Genomic DNA, 12,858 nt, shown 5'->3' with positions numbered 1-12,858 from the left:
TAAGTAGTACACCCAGACACACACATAACCTGAATTCATAGTCTGGCCTCTTTGTTATTGGAGCTGGCTGAACTATTCATAGAAAAATAAAATTAGGTGAGTTTAGTTGGATGTGTTTCATTGCATGGAATAATTGCAGAGCAGACCCTGGCCCAGATTCTCTGACAACAGCTAGCAGAGTCCCACTCTGGTGCTACACTGCCCACATCTTGCAGCCTTCAGTAAAGAGGATGTAGCTGAGGAAAAGAACACAAGGCCAAAGCACCCTTGTGCTCTGGCAATCTCAGCTGCAGGAACAGCCCCTTGGTGCCCTTGCAGCTGGTGAAGTTTAAAGCAGCCCTGGATTGAAAGCCCCCTTGTCGTCACAGACAGTGCACTGCCAGAAGCCACCTTTACGTTATATCCAGGGCGATCTAGTATGAGCACCTCTCCTGGTCGCATGTCATGGGGAGAGAGGCAGCCAAGTCACTTCCAGTTTTGGCAAATCTCACAATTTGATCATGAGTCTCATGACATTGGCTGTCTTTCTTAAACCCCCAACTGCTGGAATCATGTGTTTACTTGAGAATCTGAGCAGTCATTAAAAAACAAACCAAATACTAACAATAATAATTAATAATAATAAACAAGTACATTTCTAGTCCTGGTTGTAGAGAAAAACTTGAAAAAGCCCCAAAGGCTTGGGAACCAGAAGGGAAATATGAAGAACCACTATTTTTTATTTGTAAAACATTTTGTGATTTATAAGTCATGATTCTGCAGAGCCTGACTCCTGATTTTCAGTGTCTGGGGTTGCATTTCTGATGCAGAAACACATTCCTATTTGGAAACATTAAAGCAAGCATCTGATGAATGCTAAATAGGCATTATGTAAAAGTATTTGCAACTAAGGTCTTTAACAGCTGCCAGTAATTCTTTAGCCTAACTTGTTCATTTTCTATTTTATTATTTTCAAATAGTTTTTGTTACTTTTATGTCTATAACAATTATAACAGGATAAAATTCACAAAGAAAATATAACATTCATAGCACACATCACAAAAACCATTAGGATAGATGTATTCCATCCATTTAAGAACAGTCAGCCATACACACCAAAGAAATATAATCCTAATAATACATTTTTGATGCACCTATTCACTGGGGTGGACGGAATAATTCACAGCATATGCTTTATTGTGGGTGAAATTCAGCCCTGTTCAGAGGTCCAGCACAAGACCTACGCCTCATTTAAGTCCTGTTTGGAGGGCTTTAGTGGGACTTAAATGGTGCGCCAGCCCAGTGCTGGAACAGGGGTGAATTTTATGGTCTCTTGGAAGGTGGTGTTCTAATCATCCTGTTAGCACCACCTATAGGCCCTGATCCAGCAAACCACTCAAGCATATCCATAGCTTTAAGCACATGAATAGTCCCAATGATTTACTAATGTACATCCTTAAATGGGCTGCTGGATCAGGGCTTTAGCTAACCTGCATCCTTATGTCTAGTTTTCTTGATGCACCATAAGTAATTAATCAGCTGTAAGACAACACATGACAAATACTGCACTGTCTCCAGGGCCGGCTCCAGGCACCAGCCGACCAAGCACGTGCTTGGGGCGGCACCTTGTAAGGGGTGGCCAATCTTGGGGTGGCGGGGGGTGCTCAGGTTTTTGTTTGTTTTGTTTTGGTGGGGGGGTGTTGTTTTTGGTTCGGCGGGGCGGCGCTCAGGGTTTTGTTGTTGTTTTTGGTTCGGCGGGGCGGCGCTCGGGGTTTTGTTGTTGTTTTGGGTTCGGCGGGGCGGCGCTCGGGGGGGTTGTTTTTGGTTCGGTGGGGCGGCACTGGGTTTTTTGTTTGTTTGTTTTTGGTTCGGCGGGATGGCGCTGGGGGGGTTGTTTTTGGTTCGGTGGGGCGGCACTGGGTTTTTTGTTTGTTTGTTTTTGGTTCGGCGGGATGGCGCTGGGGGGGTTGTTTTTGGTTCGGTGGGGCGGCACTGGGTTTTTTTGTTTGTTTTGTTTGCTTTGTTCTTGGTTCGGCGGGGCGGCGCTGGGGGGGGGGGGGTGGGGGGGGGGGGTTTTTTTTTTTTTTTTTTTGCTTGGGGCGGCAAAAAAGTTAGAGCCGGCCCTGACTGTCTCCTTTCAGATAAAGTAAGTGAAGCATTAGTACATTCATATAATAATCCCACTGCTTCCTGTTTGTTTTGTGATGGGTTTCAGAACTGTCATAATGAATAGAATATCTAGATTTTATCTTGTTGTCACTGGGGCCTTGCTTAAACAGTCCATCCCCAACCACCTATATAACTGTCAAATCTAACTTGGATCTGTTGCTCATAGCTAATTGACTTCTGGATCCATTAGATTAGAACAAGCAAGAGAAACATAGGTTTCAGCGGGCAAGTTTGCTTGTGTTCAGACTGCTGTGTTGGGCCAACTGTGATAGAATCACTAATGATCCATATAATCTAGGATGCAACCCGTCAGACTTTTTCACATTTATAGTACAATTTTTATAATATATATATAATGTCATTTCTAATGTTTAGTCTGCTTGTAAGGCATAAGAGGTGCAGATAGATATGAGCAGGAATCCTAATTTGCATTTGCTGCAAAGCAATAATCTTAGTATTATTTCTAGAATATGTCATCATTACCTTGCAATAAATGTCAGATTAATATATTTAAACACTGTTGAGGCAGTTCAATTACCTTAACCAGAAAAGCAAATTAGACTATTTCAGTATTTGCTACATGTTGATAGAAGCAGGATGGCACAAAGATGTTTTAAACAAGTTCAGTCAACTGCAAAAATACAAAGGCACTATTCAGAGATAACTTTGCCTTTGTTCATATAGGAATAATTAAAGGCAAGCAATTTTGTTACCTTGGTTCAACAATTGCCAAACGTTCAGAATAATACTCGTTTTGTGCAGTTTAACTGAACAGAGTAGTCTTTCATGATGAACTCAGAATGGGGGTTTTAAGGTCCCACTCTCCAGGGACCATTGATTTGGGATAGTAAAATGCTATGTTGTTAAAATATCTTAGCATTTTAAAAATGTAGGCAGCAAGTCAGCGATGTTATGTTTGAAGAGAGAGTTCAGTATTTTTATGATTCATCTGGATTTGAAAGAAAACTTGACTGCAGTCAACTCACAATCCAGAATCGGTGGCCAGTGGCTCTCATTTTAATTTCATGTTAAAAATATTTTAATAAGGCACGTTGGACATTAAGTTAACCTAAATATTCAGAAGGAGGGGGCAGATCCCCCAAGCTACTGGAAATTAGCATAGCTCCACTGAGGTTATTTTCACCAGCTGAGGACCTGGCCCAAGAAAGTATCTTCTGGACTTTTTAATTTCCTAATTCTGGTATCATCATCAACAAATGCTACCCACAGTGCAAAAATCTCAACACTTTGTCTGAGGGATGGGTGAATTTGTTTGCATAACATAAAAACTCGGGCAAAGTTTAGTTAACTTACATTCTTTGTTTCTGTGTTTTTCAATGCCCACATGCCTTAGCATTACCTGGTTTGTCACGGGATCTAAATGGAAATGAAAATTCTGAGCATCACTCGTAGAATCTCTGACCCGAGTAAGACAAGTGTACTCTTGGAAATCTCATGAGAGTCCACTCCTACAAAACCCCGGGCCAGATTTCTTGAATAAATTGGTTTGAATACATTCTGAAAAATTAGGTATGTGGAGAAGTCTGACTTTAGAGGGAGTTCCTGGGTGTTTGGTACTTTTAAAAGTAGCTCACTCATTTAGGAGCCTAAATATGGGTTTGGGAGCCTCACTTTAGTCGGCTATTTTTGAAAATCATGAGTTGTGTCTCTAAAATTTAAATTTGTAACCATGTTTCAAAGCCTACTGAAGTTTATCCTTCACTTCCTTTTCATGTCACTTAATTGCAAAGTTCAGTAGCAATGACCGCTTGTTATCAGCTTTGGTGAGCCACTCCTGCTGCTTTGTTCAGGCTGCTTTGCACTGGCTAAAACATGCTTCACCTAACCTACACTTTCAGCAGTTTAGGTTCCTACTTTCTGCTTTGCCAGATATGCTGCTTTTCATTTTCTTCCACACCCGAATTTGCTGATTTGATTAGGCTAGCTAAAATGTTCATCTGTGGGCCCAGACCTGACAGGGGCTTAGCGCCCCAGCCCTCATAATGCCATGTAAGGATTCCAGATCAGCTTAATCTATTTTTGTACTGTAATTTCATGAATTATTTCTCTTATGTCTGTAGTATCGTTTCAGTCATGCATATTTTATAGACTACCAATTCAGCCCAACCCAAAGCATATAGTAGGCGTGACAGTCAGCTTGATCACAAACTGTCTAAAGAGAGGAGAGTTTGTTACTGGATTGCACACGTGGTGTTGGGCTGCTTTAAAGACCTTTGTGTTAGGATGGAGTGGCCACATGTCTATGAGGGTCAAACCCAGAAGAGGAATGCTGGGTGACTCAGTGGGACTTAGCACCTCCCTGGGGTTTTCTGGGAGTGTGCATGCTGTAGTCATACCTTCATCCTTTAAGGGCTTGATCCAGAATCTGCTGAAGTCAATGGGAGTTTTTCCACTGACTTTAGTGAGCTTTTCAGGCCCCAAATGCATGCATAATGCAGTGCCGTCTTTGCATAGTCTTATTTCCTGGCCAGGGTCCTTTCCCATCTCTGTGAGGGGGATACCACCATCTGTGGCTATAGCTTGAAACAATGGCTCTCCTCCATTTCACATTGTGGCTGACCCCTGCATAGAGGTACAAGTGTTATTTTGCAGAACTCTCCTTCTGTTTGCACACAGTCTAGCATATGGGGTAGGGGACAATGTTGGCCATAAGGCTAGTAAAAGTTGCTGGCAGGTAGCTTTAATTTGTGCAACTGGCTTAGGGTCCTATGGAGCTCCACCATGCCCCCATCCTTCCTCCCTCTTCCAGAGAGCAGACACAGGATCCAGACCTGTCATATCTGAGCCAGCAGGGAGTTCGCCTCTGACACGGGAATTCTCTGATAGGCAGTTGAGGCCCTTTGTGCCTTCTGAGTGTGCCAAAGGGCCAGAAACTGAGTAGAGAATCAGGCCGTAAAACTACAACTTGAGTGACACTAGGATGAAGTGCAGCCAATAGCATTCCCTGAGCTTTCCCTCCAGTCTGAGTGAGAAAGCATGCGAGCATTCTGTGATGTGTCAGTGTCCAGATATTATTATGATGGGAATTCAAGGAATGCATGTACCTTCCCAGCTCATTTTGGATAAGAAAAACTATATTTTTTAGATCATCTTTCCTCTCAGGAGGTTTCCATTGCAGGGAAGTTCTTCATTTATCTTTTCCTTTTGCTGTAAGCACAACAGAAAGTTGTACTTTTAAGTTCAGTCTGTTTCTGTTTTGGGCTGTATCTCTTGTTATGGTTAATCTGTGTTTGTCTCGATATTATTTTGTAGCAACTGTATGTTGTGGGAAATAGCACAACAAAAGGCACTGGACTTATGCCCATTGAAGTCAATCGAAGTCTTTAGACTGACTTCAGCTGGCTGTGGATCAAGCCCCAAGTCAACTGCTTTTTGAAATAGTGTGTGCAACATTAAAGAACATTTAATGGGTTCAAAAGCGCTCACACTTAACACTCCCTTAAGAAAGATTCTTCACGCTGATTGCATCCATCCCTATGCAGTGTTAAATTGTTTATTCACTAAGTGCAGTGGTTGCTGTTAATATATCAGGATTTGCTAACAGTTAAAACAAAGTGGTTATAGGCTATTTAATAGTTTCAGATGTGCATGCATAACATAACATCAAATGAAGTGTTATAGGAAATAATTACTGTTGCTTAGAAAGTTTTTGTACATATATTTTAGTACTCTGGTACAGTCAAGGTGCTCCTGTTATCATGCAAAGAGTAATTGTACTTGACATAAGTCTGTGCTAGGTAGTTTTATTTGTTTAGCAGATATTGCAGCTGAGATGTTTGATTGTCCTCTGTCCTTAGTTTTGAATTTCACATTGTTTCGTTTTTTACCACATTATCTGTGTCTGGATGATGAATCTGATGTAACTCTTAATGCATATGGATGAGCTGTTGCCTGTAATTTAATTAACACATAATGAAGGTGGCTTTATGGAAATATGAAATCCGTAGCCACAATGCTTTCCTCATGTGGGGAGGGGAACAGACTCCATCTCAAAATCTCAGTTTTTAAATATAGACAAGAAAACAACAGTTCTGAGAAGTCCACTCCAGGACAATGAGTCTTTCAGCTGCCACTGCAGTTCATATCGCTAAGGCCTGGCCTAGACCTAAATATTAGATAACCTAGCTATATCGCTCACCGCTGTGAAAAATTTTGCTCCTATGTCACATAGGATGACCTAACCTCCTCTGTGGATTCAGTTCGGTCAGTGGAAGAATTCTTCTGTCAACCTAGCTACCACCTCTTGGAATGGTGGATTAGCTACAACGATGGAATCCCCCTTCTGTCAATGCAGGAAGTATCTATGGTGCAACAGCTCAGCTGCAGTGCCCTAGCTGTGCTCCTGTAGCACATTCATACCATGATCCTATGGCATCTGTGAGACGGTGACCATTCTCCATGCCCTCTGATGTCACAGTGGAAGCAGAGGATGTTTGTAACCTACTGGAAGTGTTCCATACCTTGCAAGATCAGACATTAAGGGCGCAGTCCAGCTTCAGTGGGAGTTAATTCAGATTCTAAGCACAGAGAATACAAGATGTCTTGCATGCTATTTCAATGAGATGCAAATCACCCATTCTTGGAGAGAAAACATTTTAGGATGTGATGTTCAAACACATTCAACTTCGGTCTAACCCTTCTACTGAAAACAGTGAAAGTTGTACCAATGACTTTAATAGGAGTGGAGTTAGACCAATGCTGAATGTTTTTGAAAATCCCACTCTTAATCCCTACATAGTAATATAATATGAGAGAAGAAATCCTAAAGCAGATTTGCTTTCTATAATCACCATCTCCAGCTTTCTTTATGAGGCTCCCTTCCTTTTGAGATTTACCAGGAAAATCTTGGACAAATGCCTCAGTGTTAATACCCCAACAATATAAAATTTTATTAAGAAACATCTCAAACTGAAAATTTCTTTAACGGATCAAAGAACTAAGTAAACAATGAATAACAAATAATGTTGCCTTTTTTGTCTCGTAAATTTGCAAATAGAAATTATTCAGCAAATTCTTAATCAGTCAATGAATGATTCTTGGTTTTAAGCTTGTTCACAAGCTAATACTGGATGCTTGAAATTTGAGCTGTTTTATTTAAACACTTAGGACAACCTTCCCGCCTTACATATTCCATCCTAAATCCTATAATCTACCTTTCCAAAGGTCTGGGAGAGAAGATAGGCCTTACAGTGTTTCCAAAGGATAGCAAGTTTAGGTTCCGGTGGACCAAGGTGGTAGCAAATTTCATTCAAAGACTTTTTCTGGGCCTTGCCTAGGTAAGCATTTTTCTTCAAACGTCTCAACCGGTGCCACTCCCCTTGTGACAGAAACAGTGAAAGTGTAGATCGTCTGCCGGGGACCGGGGACTTTTAACCACTGTGTTGTTTGGACTTGGTGAAAATGTCGACACTTGTAACACTGCTTCCTCTGGTGGGGCTATGACAGTGGGAAATTTGAAGACAAACTGTAGTGTAGTCATAGCCATGTAGAATGCCCTGCCTCTTCTCGTCTTAAAGGGTTGGATCTAAAACACACAAGTAAATGGAAAGACTTCCCATTGACTTCAGTGAGCTATGGTTAAGCTAAGATTGGGTATGCACTTATATTAATGCTGGTCCTGGCAATACAAAGACCTAGCTTCCATTTATCCATGATAATTTTTACTAATTATACCCACACATCTGCTGAAGTTGCTAATGAGGAGAAATGTACTGGATTTAATTCATGACCTCACTTAAACTTCATAGTTCTTTTGAAAACATTCCAAGCTAATAGAGAGATTGGGCTAGAGTCTCTCCCCTTGTTTCTGTCCCCATTGCACTGCTCTACCAGTGAAGGGTGGCTCTTAATTAGCCATCTGGGAATTATTCTGGCATGGGAGAGTCTCAGATGACAAAGGTAGCATAGCTGGCTCCCCACCTTATACCTGGCATAGGGGATCATGTCAACAGCGGGCACATCAGGGGAAGGCATCTGTGCTCATTTCTCAACTGGCATATACCCTTTGAGGACCATAACCTACTAACACAAGATTGAGCAGCCCATATGCTACTCTCCTTTACATCAGGTCTGAAGCTAAAGTAGTTGCTGCTTGAGAATCAAGGAGTTGTAATCACATACCTAACTGACCACCTGAAATCCAGTCCAGTTTGTGCATCTCCAAGAAGGAGAGATCGGGGCCAATATTTTGTGAATTATTAGAGATCAGTTAAATATGAATACTGGAAAGTTGCTCACAAATTGTAGAAATGAACCAGCAGCCTATCTTATAAAGACTGATCTGTGCCCCAAGACTGCATGAAACTAGATGTTGTGTCAGAAAAAAGAAAGAGTAGATATTATTCATCTTTCATAGGATTATTCCAATTGGAATAATCCTTTCTGATTTACTTTAAAACCCAAAGGGAGTACATCTCATTTGAGGATTCAGCCCTGGTCTCTGCTGGAGAAAAATTTGCAAGGGCTGACTGAATAAGGTTTTTAGGTCACTCACCAGCTAGTTACAGCACATGAAAATCATGCAACAAAATGAATTCAGCACATGGGCCAGAATTCAATTCATCACACATTTCTAGAATTCTCAGTCCACCCTTGTGATGTTAAATATAGAAATTACATTTGGGACTAAAACTTGATGTACATTAGAGATAGTTTCTTACAAGGAAAATGTAGAAAATCCTCTATTCCATATGGTTTGAATCATTTATTAAATGAATCCTGTAGGGGTAATTTCAGACGTGGAAACCTTTAAAATGGAGAAATAAAAAACAGATTTACTATGTTTCTGTTTTCCAATAGAAGGCTGTAAAATCAGTTAGCAGATGCCTAGTTATCAGTGCTGAATAACAGATGATTGCATGGAAGGTCTCTTCTTGCCCGAACTGCATTTGAATTGTGTCAGTTCTAAATATCTGATGACATAAATCATAAGGATTAAAATATCTGTTCTCTCCCCTATGCGGAAGTGCTTTGGCTTGTCCTCTTGTGATCGGACGATTGAAGATTGCCAGTCCATTGAATTGGGCAAGCAAACTAGCTAAATTCTATATGAGAAGTTCCTCAGTCCTGATCTTTCATTGACAGACATGTTATTGCCTCTTCCTTATAATATGTTGAGCAAATATAGGATGAATGTTTGTTCAATGTATGTTGAATTAAGGAAAGAAGAAAAATGTCTATCACAATATGATCTCTGTTTATGTTCACAGCAACTTTTGGGAAGCAGAAGATTCTCACAATTAGTGTTATAGGGAAGAGTTATTGTTAAAATCCTGGTTGAGTTGTCCATCTATAATAATCGGTAATTGACCACAAAGGGGAAAGCACTTATTTTCCCTTTATTTGGAAAAAGACAGTAATGAATGTCAGAGGGCTGGTGTCTGATTGGTGAGCAATAAGGACCTGTGTAACTAAAATTCCTGATAAATCTGTTTCTTGTGGATATATTTGATATCAGTGATAGCATTAACTTAGTAGCAAACACTACAGTTAAAGCAATGAGGATTTCATTTACAACTCCCTATTTTCTGAAAAATTCTCTTCCTGGAATGAAGCTGTGGAAGTGCAGAAAGGTCCACAAATCCCAAAGAAACCCTGGTGAAATCTGGTATTCGTTGAAGTCCCTCTTCATCCTCAAGTCCTAGCCAGTCTGCACATAGGAGCTCGTGTAAGAAAAAAAAAGTAATTTCAAGATGGGTTAGATGGTGCATATCCAAAATGTGCAATGCTAGGAGCATAGCTCTACCATCTAACATCAGAAAGCATTCTTTGCAAGGAGAGGTGGTATCATGGGCTGAGAGAGCTAATATATCATAGAGAGTGGTTGCACTTGCTTCTCTGCACATACTTCTGGAAGCTGTTCATAGAGCTGAGTGGTTCTCAGGGGGATGCCACTTTTGGCAAAAATGCCTCAGTGACCCAAAATAAACTTTGTAAGTAATATTACATATGTACTCATCTAATCAAACTTTTTCTTGCCTCACTTGGCTACACATTAATATTTGCTGCCTCCATCTCTTGGGTTTTTACTTGGTAAAAAAGAGTGTTTATTACAACAGCTTTTACAAAACAAGGGAATGAACAGCACAACTGGTTTATGAGTTGAACGTAAATACTTCCTCATTGCTACTCACATTTCTGATGCTGCCTCTGATCCTGGAAACACTTAAGCATATGTGTAGCTTTATTCATAGTTAATGTACAAAAAATACAGCGTATTTCTCCCCAACCTTATCTCTGCCCTCTAGTCACAATGAAAGGGGAAAAATGTGCTAACCACAAAATGTGTTGGTAAAAATCATTTTCATCTTCTCTGGGAGCACAGTACTAAAATGACCTAATCATAATCAAACTGTTACTGAGTAGCATTTCTTCAGAGTAGTGTTAAGATTGTTTAGCTGCTTTGCCTTTCCATTTCCATACCTGAATGTGCTCAGATTTCTTTAAAACATCACTATAAATTGGAATTTCCTGCGCTTGTAGTACTTTGGAATAATTACAAATACCTCTAGAAGTTTTTACTCTTAATTTACTAATATGTACCCTCAGCCTGAACACCATTTTAACATAGAGGGTGGTTTTTTTTTGTTGCCTTGGAAAATACATATATATCGGTATTCATTTTTACTATATGTTGTGTAGCAATCCTGGTTAATATTTAATGTGATGATAGTAGTTTAGTGCTGGTGAAAGGTGATGCACTGACAACCCTGCAGCCTGAAGTCTTCTATGTATTCCACAGAAGAAGAACTTTAGGGCTCGGGTTGCCCCAGTAACAGCTTTACAACATTGCCCCACTAATATGTCTACTCTATCTTGAAGGAACAGCCTGAAGGATGGAGAGGGTATTCATTGGCCATACTGCTTTAATCCTGGGTTTCTGTGCTGAGGTTGAAAAAAAAGTGCCAATTAGTGGCAGAGACTTTTCATATTTTAGGACAAAATTCTCCTCTCTGATCCACCCTAGTGACTAAACTTCTACCATTAGAGACGAAGATTCTGAGATTCTTTGAGAGCAACTGCAGCATTGTCTTGGACTAGAGTCTTCTGGAACACAAGGAAATTGCTGGGGCATGGAGTTCCATGATTGGTCAGAATGCAGCACAGCAAGTGGAATGGAAGATTAGCCGCTAAGGAAATCTGTTGCTGTCAATTAGAATAGGGGGTTCAAAGATTTAATTTATCTGAATCTGATGTTACAGAGTGTTCTTTCCTATGGGAATTTGTTAATTGTATAGACCTCTTTTAAGAATCCAAATGGAATAATTTGCTTTGACAATGTTCTAAGCTATGCTATTTTTAAAAAAAAGTAACGCTGTGCTTCATAAAACCATCTGTAGAAGAGCGGACTCACCCCTGCGGCACCTTCTGCTGGTCACTTCTGGGAATTAGCTCTTCCAGCCTCCGGAGCACCCTCTGCAGGCTGGTGATCCACCTGTCCTCTTCTGGCCCCCGTGTCCCTCCAAGGACCTGGTGCCCCTCTTACTGGGATGCTGCCCCCTGGCAGTACCCCACAGATCTGGGTCTCCCCTCCCTGGGGAACCCCCACCCACTATCCCTACCTCACCTCAGAATAAGGCCACTGCCAGTCACCAACTAGCCCCCACTCCCTGGGACAGACTGCAGTATAGGCCACTCATCACAGGCAAGGAGGGTTTGGACCTGCTGCCTTGGCCTAGCCCTGGGCTGCCCTCTGCAACCCCAAGTACCCCTTGGCCTTCTACTAGGCCACAGCCTGGGGCTTTCCAGGCTGGAGCTCCCCAGCCCTGCTCCACTCAGGTACTCTGTCTCAAGCTTGCTGCAGCCAGGCCCTTCTCCCTCTGAAAGGCGAGAGAGACTCCTGGCTCCCAGCCTTTTTATACAGGCCAGCTGTGGCCTGATTGGGGCGTGGGCCAGCTGTGGCTACTTCCCCAATCAGCCAGGGTTTTCCCTTGCCCAGCCCCAGCCCTCTGCAGGGCTTTTCCAACCCCTCCAGGGCTGGAGCAGGTGTTCACCCCGCTATACCATCTTTGTTCCCTTCTTGTCTATGCAGCACAATCTCATTCTTCCTGGCCCTCTTCTACTGCTGATGATAACCATATATCCAGAAAACCAGCTTGCAAGCCTGACAATGTGCTAAAAGGCTTCTTTTTGTATAAGTGACTCTGCAATTAAGAGAATAGGATCAGCTACTTAGAAGGAACCTAGTGCTCACAAGTGGACATAAATATATTGTTGTCAAACTGCAAAATATAATGTTCGTTTTTTTTAATTTGCCCTTTTTTTTTTTTTTTAGTCAGGTTTGATAAGAATGCAGGAGAACGAATTCCTTATATCTCCATTACCTCAGCACCTAGCACAGGAACACAACTACGCATCACCTGCTGGACATCACCCTCATGTATTATACAAACGGACAGCAGAGGAGAAAGTGCACCGGTACAAAGTAGATTCCAATTCCAATCACTTTTCCCTGGGTCATCACAGAAATCACACACACCACAAGTATCATGATCAGGCGAATGATTACCACCATGGAAGGTTTCAAAAGCAGCATTTTTGTGGACGTCGAAAGAAATGTATGTAAGGAAACTTTCTCTCTTTGTTTGAGATAGTAGTTCTTAGAGACTTGTAGGTGCTTCTTTTAGTGTGGTGTGTAACCACTGCTCTGATGGGGGCTGAGTATTTTAAATAGTGCTGCTAACAGAGGAA

The 12,858-nt window shown here is 41.4% G+C and overlaps 1 protein-coding gene across 1 annotated transcript in view; it reads left to right on the top strand.

Moving 5' to 3' along the window:
* The window catches only part of LOC112109691 (A disintegrin and metalloproteinase with thrombospondin motifs 18), a 102,222-nt gene that overhangs the window by 25,720 nt on the left and 63,644 nt on the right, over positions 1-12,858 (top strand). The window contains 1 exon segment of the mRNA XM_026663640.1: positions 12,443-12,725. Coding sequence (XP_026519425.1) covers positions 12,443-12,725 — 283 coding nt within the window.

Source organism: Terrapene carolina, unplaced genomic scaffold, assembly GCF_002925995.2.
Source record: "Terrapene carolina triunguis isolate 2854851 unplaced genomic scaffold, T_m_triunguis-2.0 Scaffold33891, whole genome shotgun sequence".
NCBI lineage: Eukaryota > Metazoa > Chordata > Testudines > Emydidae > Terrapene > Terrapene triunguis.
This window is presented reverse-complemented; position numbering and strand designations above follow the sequence as displayed.